Source organism: Lampetra planeri, chromosome 3 (genome assembly GCF_965212315.1).
Source record: "Lampetra planeri chromosome 3, kcLamPlan1.2.h2, whole genome shotgun sequence".
Lineage (NCBI taxonomy): Eukaryota > Metazoa > Chordata > Hyperoartia > Petromyzontiformes > Petromyzontidae > Lampetra > Lampetra planeri.
This window is the reverse complement of record NC_136109.1, coordinates 966,917-994,871: the sequence shown is the minus strand read 5'-3', so window position 1 is coordinate 994,871 and position 27,955 is coordinate 966,917. Positions and strand designations below refer to the sequence as shown.

The following is a 27,955-nucleotide window of genomic DNA, read 5'->3' as shown; positions in this document are numbered from 1 at the left end:
TGTGGGGAAGGACAAACTAAGCACGCAAAAAAAAGTGAGGTTAGCGGTGGCCCAGCGGTTAACAACGCCGCGCTATGCACCCGGCGGCCCGAGTTCAATTCCTGGTCGCGGCCACCAAGAGCCGGTGACGATTATTCGAACCGGTCCCGGGCCTCCCCGAAGTCGACTCGGCCTCAACAGAGTACCTGGTGAGATCTGTAAACATCGCCACGAGGGTGACCTTCCCCAGCAGTTGGCACATGCTACGGGGATTGAGTTTGTGTTTGGACGTGTGTGTTTGCGTCTGCGTGCGCGCTTGCGCATTTGACAAGTTTGCGTGGTCATTGTGTCGGGGGAAGTTGTGGCCCAAACTGCCGTTGCCTGCATCGACGTCCGGTCTCCCCCTCCCTCCTTCGCGGGGAGGGCGGTGCCGTGACGACCGACGCCGTGACGACCGACGCCGCGTCCGCTGCCAAAGGGCTTGGAGGAGTTCGCCGTGGACGTCCATGCCGGGATGAGATCTGTGGAGGGGGGGGGCTCTTCGCTTCACACGCGGAGAGTTGGCGGCCTTGCTGCTGCGTGTTTATTTCTCGGTCTGCGCGTCGTGCCTGCTCCCTGCCCCACCTCGCAGGCTCGAGGAAGCCGGACTGAAGAGGGGCTTCTTTAATCTGACGAGGTCGTCGCGCCGAGGGGAGAACTCCTCCTCCACCTCCTCGTCGTCGTCCTCCATCTCCTCGCAGCAGCAGCCGCCGCAGAACAATCGCGATTCCAAGGTGAGATCGGAATCTGAATATTTATTGATCCTGGAGGAATCCGATGAGCTATGAAGCTCTTCTTCACAGATGTCCAGGAGGGGCTCGGCGCCTGCGAGAGTTGCCACGATGCGGCGGTGCTGCGATATGACAATAAACTAAACTATTTTATTTTACCATAGCTCTTTTTCGAAGTGGCTAATCATGTGGAAATTCATAGCGGCAGCCAAATGTATCCACGGCCGTCGTATCGTTTGTTCGTGTGAAATATCGTCGCGCCCATGAATTTTCGTTTCCGCTTGAATTTTTTTCACTCGTTGCCGTTCAACTTTTTCCGCCCTTGACGTCCGCCGCCTCTTGTCATCGCTGTGCCTCTCCCCATCTCCGCCGCTCTCCGCACCTCTGCTCCGTTCACCCGTCACGCTTGCAGGGGTTCGAGGATTCCAACGAGGGATCTGGCAGGTACATGTCCCACCTTTCCATGCACACCACAAGCACCACCACCACTACAACCACAGCAACAACCGCTCTGACTAGCATTACTATATCTCTACTACCGCAACAAGCCCTGTTGCTATCTATACGATAACCCACCATCATTATAATCCCCTTCACTATCACCATCACAAGCCACCGCCGCTATCACAATCACTATCACCATCACCGCCATCATGACCATCACTGCCACCGTCACTGTGACCGCCACCGTCACCGCCACGATCACCGTTCCTACCACTGTCGCCATCACTGCTACCACCACTGTTGCCCCAGCCACGTCCTGCAGAGAGCGTCGGTGTTTGGCGTGCTGGCGCCCAAGCGGGCGTCTTGGACTCGAAAGGAGGAGGCCGCCGCTGCTCAGCCCTCGATCGGTAAAGCTCGGCCGAGCCTCCGGCGGCCGGACTCGGTCGACGCAGCCCGGGCCGACGCGGCGCCACCCCCGGCGGCGGGTGCTAGCGGCGCAGGCGACGCCGCGCAGGGGGCGGTGACCAGGACGGACGTCCCGCCGATGGCGACGAAGCCGGTGCCGGCTCGGAAGGAAGGCCCGACTCCTGCGCCGAGAGCAGGAGATGGAGCGGCTCGTCCCAGCGCTCCGGCGGAGGTGACGCGTTCGCTAGCGCACGCAACGGTACTGCTTTCCGGAACTCCTCCACTCCCCCCCCCCCCCCCCAAGGGCAATTTGATTTTGAGGATTTCAGATCGTTTACATGTGTACCAATGGCAAACGTATCTCTGCAAATAATAATAATAACGATAGCGACGTCGTCCGATGCCACTTGATGCAACTTTGGAGGGCAGTGGCAGCGGCCGACGGTTCTGTGACGGTGGCCGACGATGGTGTGTCCGCCACGCAGGTGAGTTTTCCGGTGCCCGTGTGCCGGGAGAAGGAGCTGGCGCTGCCCGTGCCGGACGTGCGCATTACACCGGCGCTGCTGCCTCCCCGGGACATCACCCTGCACCGCCGCCCGGCAGGAGACTTCGGCTTCTCGCTGCGGCGCGCGTACCTCGTGGCGGCCAACGGGGAGCGCAGCACGGTGCACTACGCTGAGCCCGGCGCGCGCGACCCTCCCGTCTCCACCACCGCGCACCCGGCCGCCCCCGCTTCCACGGCGAACTCTGCCCCCGAAGGTGACCGCCGGCCTCGCCGCGACCTTCGCCCTGCGTTCGCCCCTTGCGGTTCAGATTCGCCAGGAACTGCCGGGTGGCTGGAGAGGTCGGAGAGACGCTGAGCCAACACTGCTGAGATCCTGGGTTTGAATCCAGGTTTCGGCCACCTGTGATTAAACCAGTTACCGAAGTGCAGTGATTTGACGGTCTCGGTTTGACTGTCACCCAATAATCTTCGCTCACATACGCAGAGCGAGTGTGAAGTGTTGGTACTATATCCGCTTCTGTGCGCCATTTGTTCTGCAGCACGAAGGTTCTTACCGTCTCTGCGAGATGTCAGAGAGATAATACTTGGTGACACGACACCGGTAGCCCAACCGGGATCACGTTTGGGAATAGTGACGACAACAACAAAAATACGAATCAAGAATCGGTAGCTAACACCGCCACCACCGCCACCACCGCCGGGGTTGCAGGTGGCGCGTGGCAGGCGTTGCTGCCGGGGGATCGGCTGCTGGCGATCGACGAGGTGAGCGTGGAGGGGCGGTCGCGCGAGGACCTGGTGGCCGTGATCCGCGCGGCCGGGACCCTCATCACGCTGCGCGTGCAGCCGGCGCCGGAGCTGTGTGAGATCGCGCGCTGCTGCCTCGACATCCCCGACAGCGCCAGCGCTCGCAGGGCGGACGAGGTGAACGCTGCGAGGGTGTGGGGGGGGGGGCGGCTGCGGTGCTGCGTTGGACGGTGCTGCCCACGTGTGTGCGAGTTGGCAAGCTATCGTCTGTGCGAGTTCACGTGCTCTTGTGCGTGTGTGTGAGTTCACGCGCTCTCCCGTGCGTGTGTGTGAGTTCACGCGCTCTCCCGTGCGTGTGTGTGAGTTCACACGCTCTCCCGCCGGTGTGTGTGTGAGCTCACACTCTTCCGTGTGTGTGTGTGTGTGTTAGAGCTCTCACACACGAGGAATCCAGGTGCATTATGGGACGCTTGATGTTGTGTGGTCTCACCCATAACCCATTGCCGGCCAGCCTTCGAAAATCCCTGGCTGTTTTTCCTTAGCCAGGATTCATCCTTGTTCTGCTTCACTAATTCACTTCCTGTTTGTGTTCACAGTAACGCTAGCTTAATTTGGTTGTGAGCATTTTTTTGTCAACTCGCCGGTGAGTCAGCCGAAACGGTAACAATTGGCGCGCCGTTAAACTCTGTGTGTCGGGTGGTGCAGGGTTGATAACGACACAAATTTACCCGGACCATTACGTGGCCCGACCCAAAAATCCGTCTGTAATAATAAGAATAATATCGGCTGCTAAAACCTGCATGTGCTTAAGATCACACGGTGGTGCCTGTAAGCCAAACTCCAGCGCTTGGCATTTTAACATCTCCTATCTCGGGCACAAATCTATCAAGCGCTGAAGCCGATCGGCCACTGGCTGTCATCTCTGCTTGACGAGCGCGAGCGGACGTAGCCTGGCTCCTACCGCGACCGAGTTCCCCCCGGGGCTGCGGGTGGAAAAAACACACCCCGCACGGACCGCAAGCAGTGCTTTGAAATCGCTTCCTCTCTCTCCCTCTTGCCTCCCCATCTCTTTCCTGCACTCCCTCTCATAACACGGAGGCTGCGCAGACGGGCTTCTGTCGGCTCTCTGCCGTGTGTGCGCGCGTCACTTCCTGGCTTGTAAGTGTGTGTGTGTGAAGGCGTGTAATGATGTCGCTGCCATTTCACCGTCAAGGTTTCCGTGTGTCCGTGTATGCATGCATGCATATCCGTGCGTACGTGCATGTGCGTGTGTGTGTTTTTTAATAGGGGGGAGTGGTGGTGCAGTAGTCTGCACACTGCGCTACGAAACCGCAGGCCCGAGTGTGATCCCCGCTCTATCGGTCGCGAATGTCTGATCCAGTCCTGGGCCTCGGCCTAGGGCGAGCCTCAGCCTAAATTGAGTACCCGGTGCGGTGTAAAACATCAGCACTGGGGAAGACAAAGGCGGCCAGGTGTGGTTCTGGCCACACCACCCTCACGTCCACCATGCCGGCTTTCATAGGTGCTTGCTAACAGCACATGCCCCAACAGCCTGAAAAAGGCTACACGGGGAGGGGTCTTTGTTGTGTGTACGTTGTTGTGTGTACGTTGATGCGTGTCGGTGGCCGTGTGTGTGTGTGTGTGCGCGCGCAGGCTGGGGGGGAGCCCGCCTCTGGGGGAGGGGACCGCGTCTGGGTTGTTCATCAGCAAGGCTTCACACTGGGTGAGTCTTCCTGGCATTCGTGGCTGCTCTGTAACAAGAACTTTGTCCCAGAGTGTTCCGTGAAATGCTATTCGGGGGTCCTTTGGCTGTGTGTGTGTGTATGTCACTGCTCTGGGGAGCAGTGACATACACATACACACCATGGAGCCGGTGAACCGAGTTCACGGCCAACACCGGTGACGATTAACTGAACCAGTTCTTGTCCTCCCCTAGGTTGACTCGGCCTCAAATAAGTACCTGGTGCAGTGTGTAAACATCACCACTCGGGAGACAAAAGGCGGTCGGGCGTGGTGTTGTCCACTCACCCCCTCGTGTGCCGTGCCGGCCTTCATAGGTGCTTGCTAATTGCACTTGTCCCAACAGTCTGTTAAAGCGATACGGGGGATCTTTGTCTTTTTGCTGCATGCGCTTGAGCAGCGCGCATGCTGGGCCCTGCGGGCGAGGGCCGGGTCCGCGTGCGTCTCGATCACGACGGCTGCACCGTGGAGGTGGACGAAGATGATCTGGAGAAGGTGACGGGCACACACGGGGGGTGGCAAGGACGCGGGTTCCTAGCGTCGCCATATTAAGGGGACACGGTGACACGGGGGGTAGGCAGTGGGACATGCGAACACGAGGGGATGGTAACAGCCACAGGAGCACCGGGACACTTGGGAAGCGTGGGGACGTGGGGACACGGGAACATGGGATTACAGGAACAACGTGGACCGTGCGGCTGCTGTGATAGTGCGTGTGTTCGCGTGGCTCTCGCTGTGTGTTTGTAACGATTGTGGCTTTGTTACTGTGTGACGGCTGTGGCTGTGTGCGACTGTGTGTGTGTATGTTTGTGCCTGGCACAAGCGTCGTGGAGAACGTCACCGCGAATACTTAGTGGCGAATGCCGGTTGTTGTTGTTGTGGCTGTGTGGAAACTATTGTGGTGGTGGCGGCGGTGCAGGCGTCGCCGGAGAACTGGGACCACGCTCAGGACGTGTCGGGCCTCCATTTCCTCAACGAGAGCTCGGTGCTGCACACGCTGCGGCAGCGCCATGGCAACGGCCTCCTCCACACGCGCGCCGGCGAGCAGCTGGTGTGCGTGCACCCGGGCTCCCTGACGCACACCTACTCCGACAAGGTGAGCTGAGCGCCCTGCTTCGACCGGAACACTCAAACAACCCCACCGGATATACACACACACCCCACCGGACACAAACACACCTCACAGGACACTCACACACAGAACACACATCATCCACACACACCTCACTTCACCAACACCCACAGTGACTCAGACTCAGGCTTTATTGAGGACAGATGAGGCCCATTGAGCTTAACAGCTCTTTTACAAGGGTGACCTACATAAACTACTCACCCATACTCACTCTACACTCACCCTACCTCACCCACATTCACCCACATTCACCCCACACTCACCCACACTCAACCCCACCTCGACCACACTCACCCACACTCCGCGTGGCCGCTCGCACCCCTCGGCGTGCATTGGCGACGGCGGTGCTGTTAGCGGGGCCTACGGCCGTCTAATCCACTGCCTCTGTGACCCCCCGACCCCCTCCACCCCCCACCCCACCCCTCCCCCTCGCCCCCCACCCCACCCCTCCCCCTCGCCCCCCCTGCCGCTCAACCCCACGGTGTAGGTCATGCACCTGTTCCGCAGCCTGGGCAGCGAGGACCCCCCGCCGCACCTCTTTGCGGTGGTACGGTCCGCCTACCGCACCATGCTGGCCTCGCGCCGGGACCAGTCCATCGTGTGCATGGGGCCGGTGGGGTCGGGCAAGACGACGGCGCTGCAGCACGCGGCGCTCTGCACCATCGTGCTGGCCAGCGGACACAGCAGCATCACAGGTGGGGGACGCCGGCCGCCATGCGTTGGGGGTGCGTGCGTGCGTGTGTCTGGGTGTGTGTGTCTGGGTGTGTGTGTCTGGGTGTGTGTGTCTGGGTGTGTGTGTAATGGGGGGCGGTAGTGTAGCGGTTAGCGCCGCGCTGTGAACCTGGCGACCCGGGTTCGATTCCCGCTCACGGCCAACACCAGTGACGATTATCTGAACCGGTCCTGGGCGTCCCCTGGGTCGACTCAGCCTCGAATGAGTACCTGGTGCGGTGTGTAAACATCGCCACTGGGAAGACAAAGGCGGTCGGGCGTGGTGCTGGCCACCCACCCCCTCGTGTGCCATTCCGGCCTTAATAGGTGCTCGCTAACAGCACTTGCCCCTACAGTCTGTAAAGGCTATACGGGGGATCTTTGTCTTTGTATAGTTGGCACGGTAGGGGGCACAGGTGGTGCGTCAGCCAGTCATCTCAGTCAGTCGGCTCATGGCACCTGGGTCTGCCCGTGACCTCCTGCCGGCGAGCGTTCGACACTTCACGTGGCTTTAACGTGCACATGGCCTGGCACAAGTGCCATGGTGACGTCACCGCCGCTTAGTGGTGAATGGCGGTTGTTGTGTGTTTATGTCTGTGTGTCTCCACGTGTCTCTCTCTGTGTGCGAGTGCAGCGGAGCGTCTGCAGGCGGCCTTCACGCTGCTGGAGAGCTTTGGCCACGCGGCTGTGAGCGGCAGCCCCAACTCGTCACGCCACTGCAACATCCTCTCCTTGGACTTCGACGCTACGGGCGCCCTGGCCAGCGCAAGCATCCAGGTCTCGCAGACGGGTCGCGTGTGCACGCACGCACCACGTGTGCACGCTCGCACCACGTGTGTGCGTTTGGGGAGTGGGGGGGGAACGGTTGTGTAGTGGTTAGCGCGCTGCGCTACGAAGCCAGTGACTCGAGTCCGATTTCCTTTCGCGACCGATAACAGTGGCGAATGTCTGAACAGGTCCTGGTGCCTCCTCTAGCTCTGTGTATAAACGTCGGCACTGAAAAGACAAAGGCGGCTATGGTGTGGTGCCAGCCACTCGCACCTTCGTGTGCCGTGCCGGCATGTTAAGTCCTCGCCAACAGCACTTGCCCCAACGTTCTGTGAAAGGCTACACAGGGGATCCGTTGTTTTTGTGGTCAGGCAGTGGGGTTGCGCTTGGGGTCCATCAGCCAGTTTAGCCAATACCGCCGTGATGCGTCGCCACTTCACGGGACCTGAAAGTGGCCCCTTACCCTGGCACAAGGGCTGCGGTCACGTCACCGCCACTTAGTGGCGAATTGCGGTTGTTGTTGTTGTCGCGGTGTCGTGCGTTGTGCGCCGCGCGTCTCTCCACGCCGTGCGTTGTTCCGCGTGTCGCCCGCGCAGGCCATGCTGCTGGAGCGGTCGCGCGTCACGCGGTGGCCCGCGGGAGAGGAAACCTTCAACGTGTTCCACCAGTTGCTGGCCGGCGCTGACTCGGCACTGCGGTGGGCTCACGCTCGTTCACGCTCGTTCACGCTCGTTCACGCTCGTTCACGCTCGTTCACGCTCGTTCACGCTCGTTCACGCTCGTTCACGCTCGTTCGCACTCGTGCGCCGGCACGACTTGGGCTGGCGTTGTTTCATTCAAATCCCGAAAATTAGAAATGCAATCGATGAGAAACCGTTGGATGTGCGGGCTGGGATACACATACATGCAATGTGGTGGTCACGTGACATGCACGCAAGGCATGATGGGAGCTGGGCCTTCCTACTGCTGTTGGTCTAGTTTTAGCTGCTGCGTTCATACTCTGTGTGTGAGTGCGTACTGTGTGTGAGTACTGTGTGTAAGTCCTGTGTGTGAGTGAGTACTGTGTGAGCACTGTTTGTTTGTAAAATGGAATTTGAACCTGTCCTGGGCCTCATCTAGGTCAACTCGACCCAAAATGAGAATCTGGTTAGGTGTGGAGACTGGCATCTGGGCATGGTGCTGGCCGCATCACCGTCTTGTGTACGGACTGTGCCGGCCTTAATAGGAGCTCTCTAACAGCACTTGTCCCAACAGTCTGGATATACGAGGGATCTCTGTCGCATACTATGGTGAGTGGTAGTGTAGCGGTTCGCGAGCTGCACTACGAAACCCGGCGACCGAGTTCAATTCCCGCTCACGATCAATAAACAGCGGGCCTCCCCGAGGTCGACTCGGCCTTCAACGAGTACCTGGTGCGGTGGTGTGTGAACATCAGCACTGGGGAGACAAAGGCGGCCGGGCGTGGCGCCGGCAACCCTCCCCTTCGCGTGCCGTGCCGGCCTGCGTCCGTGTTACTCGCCAACAGCACTCGCCCGCCCTCAACGGGGGGTCTGTTCAAGGCGCTGCGGGTGACCTTTGTATCTGTGCCGTGTGCGTGCGTGCCATGGCGTGTTGCAGGTCAGAGCTGAGCCTGCACACGCTGAGCGAAGACCACGCGTTTGGCATCAATCCCCCACACAAGGTACCCCCGCCCCTGCCCGCCTCTCTCCCCGCCCCCCCAACACCTCATAATTACCTATTTACCCAGGTAAACCAAACGCCTGTGGCAGCCGTGCGTGTGTTTTAGCTCTGGTGGGGAAACCAGAGAGGCCGGTGACAACAGCGGGTAGCAAGGTGCAGAACGTCTCCCGAGTTCGAGGTCGTTGAACCCAGGCCCACCTTGCTGCGAGGCACATGGGGTTACCACGGCGCCATCCTCCCACGGAAGTGGGAAGCACCCCCCACCGCGTTTTGCCGCGCGGTTGGGGCGGTAGCGTTGAAGCGGGTCGTTGTGATTGAGCCGTCGCGTGCATGCGTGTGCGTGTTGAACTTCTTCACGCACCGTACGATGTCAAACGCGCGCTAATCGGAGGTGCGGCGGTTGTGGCGGTGCGCAGGACGAGCGGACGAGGCTGTCTCTGCAGCTGTCGCGCCTCGTCACCGCCATGAAGCTGCTGGGTTTCTCAGCCGAGGAGCAGAACGGAGTGTGGCGTGTCCTGGCGACCATCTACCACCTGGGCGCCTCGCACACCCTCAGCGGTGCGCCGCCTCACCTCGGCCTCGCCTCGCCTCACCTCGCACACCCTCGGCCGTGCACGGTGTCTGTGCGTGCGTGCCGCATGGTGTGCGTGTGCGTGCGCCACATGGTGTGTGTGTGTGCTGCGTTTTGTGCGTGCAGAGGCTGCGTTCTCGAGCTCGGAGTCCGCTCACCGTGCTGCTGCAGCTCTGGGTTGCGCAGTTGACCAGCTCACGGAGGCCGTCTTCGATCACAGCGGTACACCCCGTGTTACGGCACACACGGCACACACGGCACACGCAGCCTGCAGCGCACGCCGCCAGTGATAGCTACAGTACACACAGCACCTGTGCAAAAACATGCTTTGATACACACACAACATGTCCACGACTTAAAAAACAGACCAACACGTACCCACACTCCACACTGCTCACACGCGCGCACAGTCTACACACACTCCGCACACACCACGTCCAACAAGAACCTCACACCGCACAGACCGCACCGTCTCGGCGCGTTCGCTACACGCGTTAGACGCCCGCGTCGCTGTTCACACCCACGTTTGCGCGCTTTGCGGATGCGCTTCTGCGGCCGTCTGGAACGCTCTTCTTTCCGATATTAGGAAGCCAACTGGAGCTATGCCGTTTCTAAATCGTCATCTAGATTAAAGACTCATTTCTTTAGAACTGCTTGTTGTGTTTAGTTTTTTTCGTCTTTTCTCCGCACTTCCCGTGCGGTGCGAAAGAAGTTAAACGTATGTACGTACGTTAGCCTTAAAGGAGTGCCTAGTGCAGTGTGTCAATACCGCGCCGTGCAGGGCCTTCATAGATGCCCGCTATCCCCAACGCTCTGTTGAAGGCTACACGGGGGGGGGGGGCGTCTTTGTCTTTGTGCTACGCGGTGCGTGTTGCGTAGGGGTGAGGCTGCCCCCGCAGGACTGCGTGGCCGGGCTTGCGTCTGCCCTCTACGGAGAGCTCTTCAACATCGTCGTGAACATCATCAACCGGTCAGTCGGCCTACACGGCCATTTTCTCTCCCCCCCCCCCCACCACGGCCCCCTCCTATCCCCCTCCACTTGCCTCCTTCATCTACTTAAGCCCGTTAAGGTAAGATAACGCGTCGTGCTGGCTCGGCACGGACCCAGCACGGCTCGCATGTGCTAGTGGAAAAAGAGGAATAAATGTTGGGCCCGATTCAAATTAATAGATCGTACCACAGGGCAGGGCTTCAGCTAAGAAGGTCGGGCTCCACTTGAGATGCCTGCTGTCAAAGCCCACTTCTCCCTGGAATTCCTTCCACTGACCTCGTTCGCTCCATCGACTACCAGCTGGGGACGGGCTCATCTCGTTAGTTCTCTTATTCCTGGTTCTTTCGGTAAAGTCACGTAGAAGGGAAATAATAAAACAATAAAAATAAAACAAAATAAAATACAATTCTCACGACGTTTCGGCCACAACGCAAGCAGCCGTCCTCAGGTGAAGAAACAGAGCTGTCGGAGAGACAGCGTCTTAATGAACACTGCTCAGCTTGGCAGCGTATTTTAAGCTGGGTGGGAGGAGGAGAGCGCCTTGACAAAGGAGTTTACATATCAACAGAGGAAGTTAGCATATTGATGACAAATGCAGATATGGGATTCGTCACTCATTATGTTTTATTTTTATTATTTTATTATTTCCCTTCTACGTGACTTTATCGAAAGAGCCAAGAAGATGAATCCCTGCAGTCACGAAAGCTTTAAATCGTTAGTTCTCTTCGCGCCCATCGCAGCCGTGCATGGGGGGGTGGGGGTTCTCGGTGGATGGAGCTACAAAAGCGTGTGGCGCCCCCCGCAGGTCGCTGCGATGCGCCCCCCAGAACACCGTGTCCTCCTTGATGCTCGTCGACGCCCCGGGGTGGCAGACGCCTTCCACGCCCAGCGGCTCGTCCCCCGGGCCCGCCGGCCTCGCCGGCGCCCCCCCGGGCCACGCCAATCACGCGGCGGAAGCGGCGCGGCCGGCGCCTCGGGCCGCCACCTTCCAGGAGCTGTGCGTCAACTACCTGCAGGAGCGGCTGCTGGAGCTGTTTCGCGAGCGCACCGTGGACTCGCAGGTCCGCACCTACCGGCAGGTGAGAACGAGCGCTCCGCACGCCACGCACCGCACGCACCGCACGCACCGCACGCACCGCACGCACGTGGCAGTACGGCTCGTTCGGTTCCAAGTCTTTCACGCTGCGCCGCCGCACGGCGTTCGCTCGCTCTCCGAGTGAGAGACTGAACGACCCGGAGGCGCGGGAAAGGCAGTGGTAGCAGCAGCGGCGGCAGCGGCGGCGACGCGTTGAGCCGGCGCTTCACAACAACTGTCCAAGCTCTGTATATTAAGGCGGTTCTCTATAGATGAAGATGTTTTCGATCTTAACGAATGCAGTTTTAAAGGAACGCGTGTGGCAATCTAGTAACTCTGTGCGTCTCAAACCTTGAGGTGCGTCTAACGTCCAGGAGGGTCTCAGAAACCCGGAGAATACGGCGACAGCGATGAGTGTGTCAGTGTAACGCGGAGTTGCGGTGTGTGGTGTGTGGTGTGTTACAGGAGGGTGTGGAGGTGTCTATGGAGGACCTGGACTTGTCTGCGCCAGCAGTGATCGCTGCCATTGACCAGCCGGCTAGCCAGACGCAGGTACGGTGTGCACGGTGTGCGTGCTGCTGTGTGTGTGGTGTGCGTGGTGGGGTTAACACACGGTAGAAGTGTGTAGACACGGTGGTGGAGTGTACACGCGGCGGTGGTGGCTATGGTGGAGTTGGTGTTGGTGTGTACACGCAGTGGTGGTTCTGGAGTGTACACGTGGTGGTGGTGATGGTGTGTATGCGTGGTGATGGTGTGTACGCGTGGTGGTGGTGGTGATGGTGTGTACGCGTGGTGGTGGTGTGTGCGCGTGATGGTGTTTGTGCGTGGTGGTGGTGGTGATGTGTACACGTGGTGGTGGTGGTGCGTACGCGTGGTGGTGGTGATGGTGGTGATGGTGTGTACGCGTGGTGGTGGTGGTGATGGTGTGTACACGTGGTGGTGTGTGCGCGTGGTGGTGGTGATGGTGTGTGCGCGTGGTGGTGATGGTGGTGATGGTGTGTGCGCGTGATGGTGTGTACACGTGGTGGTGGTGTGTGCGCGTGGTGGTGGTGGTGATGGTGTGTGCTCGTGGTGGTGATGGTGTGTACACGTGGTGGTGGTGGTGGTGGTGATGGTGCGTACGCGTGGTGGTGGTGGTGATGGTAGTGATGGTGGTGATGGTGTGTGCGTGTGGTGGTGATTGTGTGTGTGCGTGGTGGTGATGGTGGTGATGGTGTGTGCACGTGGTGGTGATGGTGATGGTGGTGATGGTGTGTGCGCGTGGTGGTGATGGTGTGTGCACGTGGTGGTGCAGGCACGAGGAGGAGGGGGTGGAGGAGGCCGGGCGGAGGAAGCCAAGGGGCTGCTGTGGCTGCTGGACGAGGAGGCGATGATGAACACCTCGTCTGACGAGGCCGCCATGATGGAGAGGTTCTTCACCAACTTCGGCAGCGAGAAAAGAGGTGAGGACGATAGTGGTGATTCACTATCATAGGGGTGCATACTCGGTGTGCGTGTGCATAGTGTGTGCGTGCTGGTTCTGTGTGTGTGTGTGTACAGGCGGGTGTGTGTCTGTGTGTATATAGCTGGCTGTGTGTGTGTACAGGCGGGTGTGTGAGTATATAGCTGTGTGTGTACAGGCGGGTGTGTGTGTATATAGCTGGCTGTGTGTGTGTACAGGCAGGTGTGTGTGTGTGTATAGCTGGCTGTGTGTGTGTGTGTGTACAGGCGGTTACAGGCGGGTGTGTGTGTATATAGCTGGCTGTGTGTGTGTGTGTGTACAGGCGGGTGTGGGTGTGTATAGCTGGCTGTGTGTGTGTGTGTGTACAGGCGGGTGTGCGAGGCGGGTGCCCGGTCACCCCCTGCTCGTGTCTCTGGCCCACGCGGACGGGGCTCACCTGGTCACGTACGACACGAGGGGATGGATCAGCCAATCACGCGCTGCCAGCCAGTGCGGCCAGAGGGCAGGCAGCCTCCTCGCCCACACGTCGAGGTGACGCACCGCACCACCGCCACCGCCACCGCCACCGCCGTTAGCCACGGTGTCCCCGCGGCACTTCGTGCCCTGCTAGGTCCGCAACTTCACGCACACCACGGTGGGGGGCGGTGGGAGCGGGAGACGACGCCGTTGTGTTGCCGCGTCTCGGCGCGCGCAGGAAAAGCGTCGGCGTGCTCCTGGGCGGACGCACCGGCGGGGCCGTGCTGTCGGGCTCCGTCGCCGGCCTCGGCGGCGCCTCGCAGCCAGCGCTGCGACGCGCCACCAGCGTCCGCAAGGCGTTCAGCACGGGGCCCGGCGCCGCCCGCAAGAAATCGGCGCCCATCCAGGTCAAGCTGCAGGTGGTGAGTGGCGCACCGCACCGCCGTGCGCGCAGGCTGCGGCGGTGCCGAAGGAGCAGCGTCATGTTGCTACCGTGCGCGTGAGTTGGCACAGTCTGGCCTTAATGGTTGGCTGTGTTCATCTGCCAGTCATCTCAGTGAACCCATGGCACCACCTGGGTCTGTCCCCCGTGACCTCTTGCCAGCAGCGAGCCTTCGACGCTTCACGTGACCTCAAAGTGCACCTGGCCTGGCACAGGTGCCGTGGTGGTGGATGGCGGATGTTGTTGTTATTGTTGTTGATCCCACTTGAGTCGTTTGCAGTGTAATTGTTTCAAATTTGGACCGTGACAGCTGCACACCAATGGCCTAATGGAGGTTTTTGAGTTAAACTTACCACCACCACCCAAGACAGCCAATTAGTAAGGTTTGTCACATAAATGAAACATGGCAATTCGATACCCTACTAATTGGCTGTTTTGAGTGGTGGGTGGCGGGTTTAACGACACATTTACATTTACGAAATCTATCCCAACAACCGCGATTATGGATAATATTGGTCGCGTGCAACTGGCCAATGGCCTCCTTTTGCGTATGAATGTCGGCTGTGAGTGGAAGCAGACGACGCGTAGTAGTAGTATTATTATTATGATTAACAAGGGCAGTCTCAACACCGACCGCAACCTTCGCCGGAACGTCGTCGTCTTCATCGGCATGGAGCCCTCTCGAACGTTCGTCAAACTCTGACCCTCGTCCGCACCGCGTATGCGGTGTTCGCGTTGCGTGGGCGTGCGTGTGTCGCGTCGTTCGTCTGGTGATCTCTGCTGGCACGTGCGTCCGTGCGTCCGCGTGTCCATGCAGGAAGCGCTGGTGGAGACGCTGCGCCGCGCGCGCTCCCACTTCATCCTGTGCCTCTCCCCGTCGGCGAGCGTCGACGCCACCGCCACACAGGTGTGTGGGCACGCACGCACGCGCGTGAGCGGGCTGGCGCGGGGGGTGCTGGCTTGGGGCGCGTTGTGACCCCGTGCGCTCTGCTGCACAGGACGTGGTGGTGCCGTGCGACATCCCGCACCTGCGCACCCAGCTCCGGGCGTCCCGTCTCATGGACGCGCTGCGTCTGCACCGGCAAGGTGATCGAGCGCGCACACACGGACACTAAGACGAAGGTCCCCCGTGTAGCCTTCGTAGACCGCTGGGGCAAGGGCCCCCCCCGGCGCTTGGTGTCGTGGTTGTGACGTGGCGCTCCGGTTGTGCCGCGCTGGTGCCAGGGTTCCCGGAGCGCGTCGACTGTGCTGAGCTGCGCCGCCGTTTCTCCGTCCTCGCCCCCCACCCCTCCGTGCCCGACGAGGGGGTCGTCACCGATGAGAAGAAGGTGAGCGCTGGCGGTGTGCTGCCGTGGTGCGTTGTAATGGTGTGCTGCGGCGGTGTGGTGTTGTGGGCGGTGTAATGATGTGTAATTGGTGCGGTGCAGGCTGTTAAAGACTTGTTGGAGCAGCTGGAGCTGGATCGGAGCAGCTACCAACTGGGCCACACCCAGGTACAGAACCACGCAACCGCTATCGCGACCACACTCACGCTGCTCGCAACCACGCTCGCAACAACGCTGTGTACGGTGTGCTGGATGTGCGCGGTTCATGTAGATCACTGTGGTCTCTCGTACGGTGTGCCGTATAAGTCGCGTGCGTGTCTGCCTGCGCGGGGTTCATATCGATGGATTGGTGCGTGCCATCTGCGTGACGTGTGGCCACGAAGATGTGTGCGCCGTGCGCGCTGGGTGCGCGTGCTGCGCGCGTGCCGTGAACCGCGTGCACGTGCCGTGAACCGCGTGCAGGTGTTCATGCGGGCGGGCGTGCTGCGCCGGCTGGAGCGCGAGCGGGAGCACCGAGTGGGCCACAACATCACCCTGCTGCAGGCCGCGTGCCGCGGATACCTGGCCCGCGTCAAGCACAAGAAGCGCAAGGTGTGGGTGCCGCGCTCGCCGCACCGGTGCCAGGCCAGTTGCGGTGCGGTGTTGTGAGTGTGCGGTGTTGTGAGTGTGCGGTGTTGTGAGTGTGCGGTGTTGTGAGTGTGTGGTGTTGTGAGTGTGCGGTGTTGTACGTAGAGGGGGGGGGTGGGGGGGGTGGGAGTTATCTTGTGTGGTTGTGGTTGCGGTTGCGACGTCGCAGCTTTGGTGTAGTTACGCCGTGTTTGGAATGTGGTTCCCAACGTAGTGGCGGTGTCGCCGTGGATTGCTGGCGGTGCTTTCACGGTAGTGCGATTGCAGTGGTGTAGTTACAGGTTACGGTGGAGGGGTTACGGTTGTGGTGGATTGGTCACGGCTATGGTGGTGCTGTTACGGGGATGGCGGTGTTGTTGCGGTCGTGGTGCGATTGTGGTGGAGCGGTTGTGGTCGTGGTGGTGTAGTTGTGGCAGCGGTGGCGCGGTGGTGGCTGTGAGTGCAGGTGCAGGCCGTGGCGATCCGCTGCATCCAGCGGAACGTGAGGAAGCAAGGCGCGGTGCGCGACTGGCTCTGGTGGAGGCTCTACACCTACGTGCTGCCCCTCGTGCACGTCAACATCACGGAGGAGACGCTGCGCGCGCGCGATGTGAGTGACGCGGGGATACAGGAAATGGAGACACGGCGGGGGGGGGGACACGTGACCCGGGGAAGCATAGACACGGGGACACGGGCACAGAGATGGTGAACGTGGACATCTGCGAGAGAGGGCTTCATAGCTCATCGGATTCCTCCAGGATCGGTAACTATTCTGATTCTGAAACACGGGCACATGGGGACACTCGACACAGCAACATGGCACCCACAAGTGCCGGAGCTTGTGGCCAGGGCCGCCCAGAGGTGGCCGTAGGCCCGGGGCGGAATTGAAAGAAAAAATCTAAAAATCGAAGCCCCGGGGCAACTTGCTCCCAGACACATTGACTCGTGGGGGGGGGATACAAATACAAGACACGAGGATTGATTCGAGAGCATGGGACGGAGAAGTCACAACACTGAGACAGAGGCGGAGATACGGGCACACCCATGGCAAGGGCTCGAGGGAGACTCTGTGTACAGACTTAGACGCAGCACGTGCCCCCCCCCTGCCTTCCCCCCATGCAGGATGAGATCCAGCAGCTGAAGAGCCGCCTGGAGAAGGTGGAGAAGGAGCGGAACGAGCTCCGCGTGGTGACGGAGCGGCTGGAGGGGAAGGTGTGCGAGAACGCGGGGGCACACGGGAACATGGGGGTGGGAGGGGGGGACAGTCAGTTTAACGCGGCTTTCGTGACCAATATCATCCATAATACAGGTTTTTTTGGGTTCGATCACATAAAGAGAACATGCCAGTTCGTCGCTCGTACAGCACACCGGTGTGTTGGAGAGCCAAGCCACAACATTGACAATCTGAGTACGACGTTTCACCAGTGATTACAACCAGCTTCATCAGGCGACAGCCAAATCTGGCTTGTAATTACTGTTCTGTGTCCGTGACAACCACCGTTACTAATTGGCTGTGTCGGGTGGTAGCGGGTTTAACGACACATTTATTTATTTTACGCGATCTAACCCACAAAACCCTGTGTTATGGGGGGGAGACAGTGTTGTGAGTGGCTGGGTGGGTGAGTGAGTGAATAAGTGGGTCAGAGGGTGAGTGGGTGAGTGAGTGAGTTTGCTTCCACGCTTTCCCCTTGCTCGGTCCATTTGAACTCCTCCTTTGAGACCACGTTCTGAGACGTTTGTGCCTAAGGGCTTGTCATGAACGCGAGTTGCTGCTGCTTCTGCTGCTCTTGTTAAAGCCGTCTGTGCGCTGTGCCGCGTGCGTGCGCTGCACGTGCACAGGTATCGGAGCTGTCCGCCGATGTTTTGGACGAGCGTGGAGCCTCCGAATCGGCCAATCAGCTGCTGGAGACGGAGACAACTGACCGGCTGAGGATGGAGCGCGAGAACCGCGATCTGAGGGTACGTGCCTGGCGCTCACACGCGGACGCAGTGGACGGGCACGAAGTGTCATTGGACACTTGCTGGCAAGTGTGTGATGGTGTTTGCACGATGGTGTGCGATGGCCATCTTCTTGTGTGGGCCGTGCCGGCCTTCATTGGTGCTCGCTAACGACGGTGTGTTGGTGTGTGTTATCGTTGTGGGGTGTGTGTTATCGTGGTGGTGTATGTGTGTGTGTTAACGTGGTGGGATGTGTGGTGTGTTATGGTGGCGGGATGTGTGGTATGTGTGTGTGTGTTAACGTGGTGGTCTATGTGTGTGTGTGTGTTATCGTGGTGGTGGTGTGTGTGTGTGTTATCGTGGTGGTGTGTGTGTGTGTTAACGTGGTGGTGTGTATGTGTGTGTTATCGTGGTGGTGTGTGTGTGTGTTAACGTGGTGGTGTGTGTGTGTGTGTTAACGTGGTGGTGTGTGTGTTATCATGGTGGTGTGTGTGTGTTATCATGGTGGTGTGTGTGTGTTATTGTGGTGGTCTATGTGTGTGTGTTATCGTGGTGGTGGTGTGTGTGTTATCGTGGTGGTGTGTGTGTTTGTGTGTTATCGTGGTGGTGTATGTATTATGGTGGTGGTGTGTGTGTGTTATCGTGGTGGTGTATGTGTGTTAACGTGGTGGTGTGTGTGTGTGTGTTAACGTGGTGGTGTGTGTGTGTTAACGTGGTGTGTGTGTGTGTGTGTTAACGTGGTGTGTGTGTGTGTTATCGTGGTGGTGTGTGTGTTATCGTGGTGGTGTGTGTGTGTTATGGTGTGTGTGTGTGTGTGTTATCGTGGTGGTGGTGTGTGTGTTAACGTGGTGGTGGTGTGTGTGTGTGTTAACGTGGTGGTGGTGTGTGTGTGTGTGTGTGTGTTATCGTGGTGGTGTGTGTGTGTTATCGTGGTGGTGTGTGTGTGTTAACGTGGTGGTGGTGTGTGTGTTATCGTGGTGGTGTGTGTGTGTGTGTGTGTTAACGTGGTGGTGTGTGTGTGTGTGTTAACGTGGTGGTGTGTGTGTTATCATGGTGGTGTGTGTGTGTTATCGTGGTGGTGTGTGTGTGTGTTATCGTGGTGGTCTATGTGTGTGTGTTATCGTGGTGGTGGTGTGTGTGATATCGTGGTGGTGTGTTTGTGTGTTATCGTGGTGGTGTATGTATTATGGTGGTGGTGTGTGTGTGTTATCGTGGTGGTGTATGTGTGTTAACGTGGTGGTGTGTGTGTGTGTGTTATCGTGGTGGTCTATGTGTGTGTGTTATCGTGGTGGTGGTGTGTGTGATATCGTGGTGGTGTGTTTGTGTGTTATCGTGGTGGTGTATGTATTATGGTGGTGGTGTGTGTGTGTTATCGTGGTGTGTGTGTGTGTGTTAACGTGGTGGTGTGTGTGTGTGTGTTAACGTGGTGGTGTGTGTGTGTTATCGTGGTGGTGTGTGTGTGTGTTATCGTGGTGGTGTGTTTGTGTGTGTGTCTTATCGTGGTGTGTGTGTGTGTGTGGCACAAGCGTCGTGGTAACGTCACCGCCACTTAGTGGCGAATGGCGGTTGTTGTTATCGTGGTGTGTGTGTGTGTTAACGTGGTGTGTGTGTGTGTTAACGTGGTGGTGTGTGTGTGTGTTATCGTGGTGGTGTGTGTGTGTGTTATCGTGGTGGTGTGTGTGTTAACGTGGTGGTGTGTGTGTGTGTGTGTGTTATGGTGTGTGTGTGTGTTATCGTGGTGGTGGTGTGTGTGTTAACGTGGTGATGGTGTGTGTGTGTGTTAACGTGGTGGTGGTGTGTGTGTGTGTGTGTTATCGTGGTGGTGTGTGTGTGTTAACGTGGTGGTGGTGTGTGTGTTATCGTGGTGGTGTGTGTGTGTGTTAACGTGGTGGTGTGTGTGTGTTAACGTGGTGGTGTGTGTGTGTTAACGTGGTGGTGTGTATCTGTGTTAACGTGGTGGTGTGTGTGTGTTAACGTGGTGGTGTGTGTGTGTGTGTTATCGTGGTGGTGTGTGTGTGTGTTATCGTGGTGGTGTGTGTGTTATCGTGGTGGGATGTGTGTGTGTTATCGTAGTGGTGTGTGTGTGTGTTAACGTGGTGGTGTGTGTGTGTGTGTTAACGTGGTGGTGTGTGTGTTAACGTGGTGGTGTGTGTGTTAACGTGGTGGTGTGTGTGTTAACGTGGTGTGTGTGTGTGTGTTATCGTGGTGGTGTGTGTGTGTGTGTTATCGTGGTGGTGTGTGTGTGTGTTATCGTGGTGGTGGTGTGTGTGTTATCGTGGTGGTGGTGTGTGTGTTATCGTGGTGGTGTGTCTGTTAACGTGGTGTGTGTGTTATCGTGGTGGTGGTGTGTGTTATCGTGGTGGTGTGTGTGTGTTAACGTGGTGGTGTGTGTGTGTGTTATCGTGGTGGTGTGTGTGTGTGTGTGTTATCGTGGTGGTGTGTGTGTGTGTGTTATCGTGGTGGTGGTGTGTGTGTTATCGTGGTGGTGTGTGTGTGTGTTATCGTGGTGGTGTGTGTGTTATCGTGGTGGTGTGTGTTATCGTGGTGGTGGTGTGTGTGTTATCGTGGTGGTGTGTTTGTGTTATCGTGGTGGTGTGTGTGTGTGTTAACGTGGTGGTGTGTGTGTGTTAACGTGGTGGTGTGTGTGTGTGTGTGTTATCGTGGTGGTGTGTGTGTGTGTGTTATCGTGGTGGTGGTGTGTGTGTTATCGTGGTGGTGTGTGTTATCGTGGTGGTGGTGTGTGTGTTATCGTGGTGGTGTGTTTGTGTTATCGTGGTGGTGTGTGTGTGTGTTAACGTGGTGGTGTGTGTGTGTTAACGTGGTGGTGTGTGTGTGTGTGTTATCGTGGTGGTGTGTGTGTGTGTGTTATCGTGGTGGTGGTGTGTGTGTTATCGTGGTGGTGTGTGTGTGTGTTATCGTGGTGGTGTGTGTGTTATCGTGGTGGTGTGTGTTATCGTGGTGGTGGTGTGTGTGTTATCGTGGTGGTGTGTGTGTGTTATCGTGGTGGTGTGTGTGTGTGTTAACGTGGTGGTGTGTGTGTGTTAACGTGGTGGTGTGTGTGTGTGTGTGTTATCGTGGTGGTGTATGTGTGTTATCGTGGTGGTGTGTGTGTGTTATCGTGGTGGTGTGTGTGTGTGTGTGTGTTAACGTGGTGGTGTGTGTGTGTGTGTTATCGTGGTGGTGTGTGTGTGTTATCGTGGTGGTGTGTGTGTGTGTGTGTTATCGTGGTGGTGTGTGTGTGTTATCGTGGTGGTGTGTGTGTGTTATCGTGGTGGTGTGTGTGTGTGTTAACGTGGTGGTGTGTGTGTGTGTGTGTTAACGTGGTGGTGTGTGTGTGTTATCGTGGTGTGTGTGTGTGTTATCGTGGTGGTGTGTGTGTGTGTTATCGTGGTGGTGTGTGTGTGTGTTATCGTGGTGTGTGTGTGTTATCGTGGTGGTGTGTATGTGTGTGTGTTATCGTGGTGGTGTGTGTGTTATCGTGGTGGTGGTGTGTGTGTGTGTGTTATCGTGGTGGTGGTGTGTGTGTGTGTTATCGTGGTGGTGGTGTGTGTGTGTGTTATCGTGGTGGTGGTGTGTGTGTGTGTGTTATCGTGGTGGTGGTGTGTGTGTGTGTTATCGTGGTGGTGGTGTGTGGGTTATCGTGGTGGTGGTGTGTGGGTTATCGTGGTGGTGGTGGTGTGTGGGTTATCGTGGTGGTGGTGGTGTGTGGGTTATCGTGGTGGTGGTGTGTGTGTGTGTGTGTTATCGTGGTGGTGTGTGTGTGTTATCGTGGTGGTGTGTGTGTGTGTGTTATCGTGGTGGTGTGTGTGTGTGTGTTATCGTGGTGGTGTGTGTGTGTGTTATCGTGGTGTGTGTGTGTTATCGTGGTGGTGTGTGTGTTATCGTGGTGGTGTGTGTGTGTGTTATCGTGGTGGTGTGTGTGTGTGTGTTATCGTGGTGGTGTGTGTGTGTGTGTTATCGTGGTGGTGTGTGTGTGTGTGTTATCGTGGTGGTGTGTGTGTGTGTGTTATCGTGGTGGTGTGTGTGTGTGTGTTATCGTGGTGGTGTGTGTGTGTGTGTTATCGTGGTGGTGTGTGTGTGTGTGTTATCGTGGTGGTGTGTGTGTGTGTGTTATCGTGGTGGTGTGTGTGTGTGTTATCGTGGTGGTGTGTGTTATCGTGGTGTGTGTGTGTGTGTGTTATCGTGGTGGTGTGTGTGTGTTATCGTGGTGGTGTGTGTGTGTGTTATCGTGGTGTGTGTGTGTGTGTTATCGTGGTGGTGTGTGTGTGTGTTATCGTGGTGGTGTGTGTGTTATCGTGGTGGTGGTGTGTGTGTGTGTGTTATCGTGGTGGTGGTGTGTGTGTGTGTGTTATCGTGGTGGTGTGTGTGTGTGTTATCGTGGTGTGTGTGTGTTAACGTGGTGGTGTGTGTGTGTGTGTTATCGTGGTGGTGTGTGTGTTATCGTGGTGGTGGTGTGTGTGTGTGTGTTATCGTGGTGGTATGTGTATGTGTGTGTTATCGTGGTGGTGTGTGTGTGTGTGTGTGTTATCGTGGTGGTGGTGTGTGTGTGTGTGTTATCGTGGTGGTGTGTGTGTGTTATCGTGGTGGTGTGTGTGTGTTATCGTGGTGGTGTGTGTGTGTTAACGTGGTGTGTGTGTGTGTGTGTTATCGTGGTGGTGTGTGTGTGTTAACGTGGTGTGTGTGTGTGTGTGTATTATGGTGGTGGTGTGTGTGTGTTATCGTGGTGGTGTGTGTGTTATCGTGGTGGTGTGTGTGTGTTATCGTGGTGGTGTGTGTGTTATGGTGGTGGTGTGTGTGTGTGTGTTATCGTGGTGTGTGTTAACGTGGTGGTGTGTGTGTGTTAACGTGGTGGTGTGTGTGTTATCGTGGTGTGTGTGTGTGTGTTAACGTGGTGGTGTGTGTGTGTGTTATCGTGGTGGTGTGTGTGTGTTAACGTGGTGGTGTGTGTGTTAACGTGGTGGTGTGTGTGTTATCGTGGTGTGTGTGTGTGTGTTATCGTGGTGTGTGTGTGTGTTATCGTGGTGTGTGTGTGTGTTATCGTGGTGTGTGTGTGTGTTATCGTGGTGTGTGTGTGTGTGTTATCGTGTTGGTGTGTGTGTGTGTGTTAACGTGGTGGTGTGTGTGTTATCGTGGTGGTGTGTGTGTGTTTTATCGTGGTGGTGTGTGTGTTATGGTGGTGGTGTGTGTGTGTGTGTTATCGTGGTGTGTGTTAACGTGGTGGTGTGTGTGTGTTAACGTGGTGGTGTGTGTGTTATCGTGGTGTGTGTGTGTGTGTGTTATCGTGGTGTGTGTGTGTGTTATCGTGGTGTGTGTGTGTGTTATCGTGGTGGTGTGTGTGTGTGTGTTATCGTGGTGTGTGTGTGTGTGTTAACGTGGTGGTGGTGTTTGTGTTAACGTGGTGGTGGTGTGTGTGTGTTATCGTGGTGGTGTGTATGTGTGTTAACGTGGTGGTGGTGTGTGTGTTATCGTGGTGGTGGTGTGTGTGTGTGTTATCGTGGTGGTGGTGTGTGTGTGTGTGTGTTATCGTGGTGGTGTGTGTGTGTGTTATCGTGGTGGTGTGTGTGTGTGTGTGTTATCGTGGTGGTGGTGTGTGTGTGTGTTATCGTGGTGGTGTGTGTGTTATGGTGGTGGTGTGTGTGTGTGTGTTATTGTGGTGTGTGTTAACGTGGTGGTGTGTGTGTGTTAACGTGGTGGTGTGTGTGTTATCGTGGTGTGTGTGTGTGTGTTAACGTGGTGGTGGTGTGTGTGTTATCGTGGTGGTGGTGTGTGTGTGTGTGTGTGTTATCGTGGTGGTGGTGTGTGTGTGTGTGTTATCGTGGTGGTGTGTGTGTGTGTGTGTTATCGTGGTGGTGTGTGTGTGTGTGTGTTATCGTGGTGGTGTGTGTGTGTGTTAACGTGGTGGTGTGTGTGTGTTATCGTGGTGGTGGTGTGTGTGTGTGTTATCGTGGTGGTGTGTGTGTGTGTTATCGTGGTGGTGTGTGTGTTATCGTGGTGGTGGTGGTGTCTGTGTGTGTGTTATCGCGGTGGTGTGTGTGTTATCGTGGTGGTGTGTGTGTGTGTGTGTTATCGTGGTGGTGTGTGTGTGTGTGTGTTATCGTGGTGGTGTGTGTGTGTGTTAACGTGGTGGTGTGTGTGTGTTATCGTGGTGGTGGTGTGTGTGTGTGTTATCGTGGTGGTGTGTGTGTTATCGTGGTGGTGTGTGTGTGTGTGTGTGTTAACGTGGTGGTGTGTGTGTATTATCGTGGTGGTGTGTGTGTGTGTGCAGGCCCAGCTGGAGACTGTGCGCCGGCAGCTGGAGTCGGTGTCGAGTCTCCAGTCGCGGCTGCTGGAGTCGGACGTCACGGGGGGAGACGAGGGCGGCGACGACGACGATGACGCGGGTACGGAGCAGGCACGCGTGCGTGCGTGGGTGTCTACACGTGCGTGAATGAGAATAGGCGAGTCTCTGCAAGTGTGCTGCGTGGGGCGGTGGCACGGTGCGGCGTGTGGCACGGTGCGGCGTGTGGCACGGTGCGGCGTGTGGCACGGCGTGACGTGGCGTGGTGGTGTGGCGCTGCCAGGGGCGGCGTGGAACGCGCGTCTCGCCCGCGTCAAGCGCGACGCGGAGCTGGAGCGGCGCCGGCTGCAGCAGGAGGCGGAGGAGCAGTTGCAGGCCGAGACGCAGCTCCGGCGCCAACTCGAGCGCAAGGTGAGAGGAGGAGGAGGAGGAGGGGGGGGGTGGGTGGGGGGGGGGGTGGGTGGGTGGGTGGGGGACACGGCAGGGAGGCCCAGGCCTTGTCGATGGCGACATGGAGGAGGGGATGTTTGTCTCTCCGCGTGGCCCCGCGCGCTCTAGATGGCGGACGTGCAGGCGGACGGCGAGGACATGGAGCGTGCCCTGCAGCAGGCGAAGCGCCGCGCTGCGCGGCTCACCGCCGAGCTGCAGGACACCAAGCTGCAGGTGGACGCGTTGGCGGCGCGCAACGCCGAGCTCGAGAAGAAGCAGCGCAGGTGCAGGGCGACCGCCGGAAATAGCGCGCAATCGCGCGCTATTACACGCAACCGCACGCAATCGCACGCAATCGCTCGCATCCACGGGAAATCGCACGCAAACGCACGCGACCGCGTTCGACCGTTCGCGGCCGTGCAACTGCGTGCAACTTGCACGTGAGCATTCGTAAACGTGCAGCCACGTGCAACCAAGCGCAACCACGCGTCCGGATGTAACCGTTTGTAACCATTCGACCACGTGCAACCGTTCTTAAATGGCTTGAAAGTGCTTGCAACCACACGTCGATGTCGCGATGTCGTCATGTCGCGATGCCATCGCTGTGCGTGCGCAGGTTTGACACGGAGCTGGCCCAGGCGCAGGAGGAGGCGCGGTCGGAGAGGCAGACCCGCGAGCGCGTGCTACGCGACAAAGACACCGTGGCCACGGACGCCCACGGCCTCCGCACGCAGCTCCAGGTACACGCGCAATGCCGCGCGGCGAGTGCCCGTATGTGTCCCCGTGTGTGTCTCCGTGTGCGTGTCCTCGTTTGTGTGTCTTATGTCTGCCCCCGCTTTTGTCCGCACGTGTCGCTATGTTATCCGCGTGTCCACGTGCAGGACCCTGTCTGTCTCCATGTGCGACCCGTGCGTGTGTCCACATGTCCCCGCCTCTGCCCTTGTCTGTATCCCGTCGGTCTCCTTGTGTGTTCCTCGTGTAACCCGCGTGTGTCCTTGTGTCTGTGCCCGCGTGCGTCCCCGCCATCCGCTGCCCCCACCGTGCAGGACTCGGAGCTGCAGGTGGCGTCGCTGCAGCAGAAGGTGGAGTCGTTGGAGGCGGAGCTGGAGACGGTGTCGTCTCAGGAGTCTAAGGGTGCGCCCTCGTGTGCGCGCGTGCTAGAGTCGAAATAGTGAGGTGCATCTGCCAGTCCTCTCGGTCAGTGAAATAAGTGCTGGGTCTGTGCCGTGACCTCCGACCAAGGAGCCTCCGACTATTCGCGAGGCCTCCGATGGGACGTCGCCGCCACTGAGTGGTGATTGGCGGCCGTTGTTCATGTTGTTTTTTAATCAGGCCGCGATGATGTCACATTCAGTCTCCAGTCGTCTGCATGATGTGCCCAGTTGAAGCTGCTTGGCAAGGGCCTTCTGTGTGTGCTCCCTGGGTCCAGAGGGAGAATTCTGAGCGTCTCGCTCCGATGTTAACGTAACCAGGAGTGGGAGATGTGGCTGGGTGGCACGGCCGGATCGAGTTTAATTCCCGGTCCAGATTACAGGATTGTCCCGTAGATTTCTTCGCTCTTGCCATAGGAATGTGGAATTTCCACCACTGGTTCCTGCAGGGCTGCAAACGGGGGATGAGCACCGATCGCTCGGCGCTCGTTTGAGCAGCATAAAGTCTCCTCTGACCTTGCGAGTGGACCTTCCTGGAGAGGGGACGCTGATTGTTTATAGGTTCCCCGGCAAACACGGCCGCGTTACGTGCGTCCCGAGCGCTTTCTAATTCTGCGGCCACCACCCCGAAGGCCCGGCCCCCGGGCCCCGCGCTCCTGGCCGCTGCTCGGAATCCCCCGTCGCTCGCGTTTATCCGTCGCGTGCGGTTGTGTGGTCGGGACTCGTGCGGTTGCGCTCAGACGAGGCGTCGGTGGCTCGGCTGCGCAAGACGGTGCGGGAGCTGGAGGGCAAGACCAAGGAGCAGGAGGAGGAGTTGGATGAGCAGGCGGGGACCATCCAGATTCTCGAGCAGGCACGTCGGGGGCTTGTGGGGGGGTCACATGGGGCCACGGCACTGAGGGGTCACACGGGGGGCATGGGACCGTGGGGTCACGGGACACGGTTACTACACTGGGTCACGAGGAACAGTGTGGTGTGTGGTAATTCCTGCGTGCTGTATCACACACACGCGTGTGTGATGTATGTGAGCTGCGGTGTTCTGTGCGTGTTGAACGATGCGCATGGGATGTGGTGGGGGTCTCGCCCGGCGGTGTGGCGCGCCACGCGGGGCTGCGGTGACGGTGGCGCGGTGACGGTGACGGTGGCGCGGTGGTGCGGTGGTGCGGTGCAGGCGAAGCTGCGCAGCGAGATGGCGCTGGAAACGCTGAGGCAGTCGCATCACAAGGAGCTGGAGTCTCGGGACGAGGAGGTGGAGGAGACGCGGCTCGCCTGCCAGAAGAAGGTGCCGCGTCGTGCCAGCTCCGCTCTCCGGAGCGCGAGAAAATTCCTCCGTTACACTCGTTTCGCCTCGCCCTTGAGTCTGCGTGCCCACACGTGTGTGTGTGTGCGCGTCTGCGTGTAGGCACACGCGCACAGCAGTGCGGCGGGTAGCACCTGCGATTAGCACGGTTGGCTGAGTGCAGTGTGAAAGAAACCCAACGTAGATACAGTCATGCATATGTAATGACGACTTGACACGCACGTCTTAGGATGATGGTTTCTTTATTGTTGACACGTTCACTCGAACAGGCGGAAACCCCTCTGCAAGAGGTGTTTCCGTGGCCACCAGTCCACTCACACTGCAGGCTGACTCCACTGTCATTACCTCCCGTGGCCACCAGTCCACTCCCACTGCAGGCTGACTCCACTGTCATTACCTCCCGTGGCCACCAGTCCACTCCCACTGCAGGCTGACTCCCCCTGTCATTACCTCCCGTGGCCACCAGTCCACTCACACTGCAGGCTGACTCCCCCTGTCATTACCTCCCGTGGCCACCAGTCCACTCACACTGCAGGCTGACTCCCCCTGTCATTACCTCCCGTGGCCACCAGTCCACTCACACTGCAGGCTGACTCCCCTGTCATTACCTCCCGTGGCCACTAGTCCATTCGCACTGCAGGCTGACTCCCCTGTCATTACCTCCCGTGGCCACCAGTCCACTCATACTGCAGGCTGACTCCCCTGTCATTACCTCCCGTGGCCACCAGTCCACTCGTACTGCAGGCTTACTCCCCTGTCATTACCTCCCGTGGCCACCAGTCCACTCACACTGCAGGCTGACTCCACTGTCATTACCTCCCGTGGCCACCAGTCCACTCACACTGCAGGCTGACTCCACTGTCATTACCTCCCGTGGCCACCAGTCCACTCACACTGCAGGCTGACTCCCCTGTCATTACCTCCCGTGGCCACCAGTCCACTCATACTGCAGGCTGACTCCCCTGTCATTACCTCCCGTGGCCACCAGTCCACTCATACTGCAGGCTTACTCCCCTGTCATTACCTCCCGTGGCCACTATTCCACTCCCACTGCAGGCTGACTCCCCCTGTCATT

The 27,955-nt window shown here is 58.1% G+C and overlaps 1 protein-coding gene across 2 annotated transcripts in view; it reads left to right on the top strand.

Moving 5' to 3' along the window:
- The window catches only part of LOC144735755 (unconventional myosin-XVIIIa-like), a 45,204-nt gene that overhangs the window by 6,187 nt on the left and 11,062 nt on the right, over positions 1-27,955 (top strand). Inside the window, exons 3-37 of one of the 2 annotated variants that reach the window (XM_078618266.1) lie at positions 611-752; positions 1,162-1,193; positions 1,503-1,830; positions 2,084-2,357; positions 2,813-3,024; positions 4,501-4,570; positions 4,988-5,082; positions 5,507-5,683; positions 6,207-6,414; positions 7,065-7,207; positions 7,795-7,895; positions 8,816-8,879; positions 9,295-9,436; positions 9,576-9,671; positions 10,329-10,419; positions 11,246-11,519; positions 11,981-12,067; positions 12,810-12,957; positions 13,325-13,487; positions 13,651-13,834; positions 14,672-14,761; positions 14,853-14,940; positions 15,079-15,182; positions 15,282-15,347; positions 15,642-15,770; positions 16,252-16,395; positions 16,908-16,997; positions 17,625-17,744; positions 23,989-24,103; positions 24,284-24,411; positions 24,559-24,713; positions 25,046-25,169; positions 25,476-25,563; positions 26,321-26,433; positions 26,752-26,862. In XM_078618266.1, the coding sequence (XP_078474392.1) occupies positions 611-752; positions 1,162-1,193; positions 1,503-1,830; positions 2,084-2,357; positions 2,813-3,024; positions 4,501-4,570; positions 4,988-5,082; positions 5,507-5,683; positions 6,207-6,414; positions 7,065-7,207; positions 7,795-7,895; positions 8,816-8,879; positions 9,295-9,436; positions 9,576-9,671; positions 10,329-10,419; positions 11,246-11,519; positions 11,981-12,067; positions 12,810-12,957; positions 13,325-13,487; positions 13,651-13,834; positions 14,672-14,761; positions 14,853-14,940; positions 15,079-15,182; positions 15,282-15,347; positions 15,642-15,770; positions 16,252-16,395; positions 16,908-16,997; positions 17,625-17,744; positions 23,989-24,103; positions 24,284-24,411; positions 24,559-24,713; positions 25,046-25,169; positions 25,476-25,563; positions 26,321-26,433; positions 26,752-26,862 (4,696 nt within the window). Of the gene's footprint in view, positions 1-610; positions 753-1,161; positions 1,194-1,502; positions 1,858-2,083; positions 2,358-2,812; positions 3,025-4,500; positions 4,571-4,987; positions 5,083-5,506; positions 5,684-6,206; positions 6,415-7,064; positions 7,208-7,794; positions 7,896-8,815; positions 8,880-9,294; positions 9,437-9,575; positions 9,672-10,328; positions 10,420-11,245; positions 11,520-11,980; positions 12,068-12,809; positions 12,958-13,324; positions 13,488-13,650; positions 13,835-14,671; positions 14,762-14,852; positions 14,941-15,078; positions 15,183-15,281; positions 15,348-15,641; positions 15,771-16,251; positions 16,396-16,907; positions 16,998-17,624; positions 17,745-23,988; positions 24,104-24,283; positions 24,412-24,558; positions 24,714-25,045; positions 25,170-25,475; positions 25,564-26,320; positions 26,434-26,751; positions 26,863-27,955 lie in introns of both variants that reach the window. The other variant, XM_078618259.1, reaches the window with a different exon arrangement.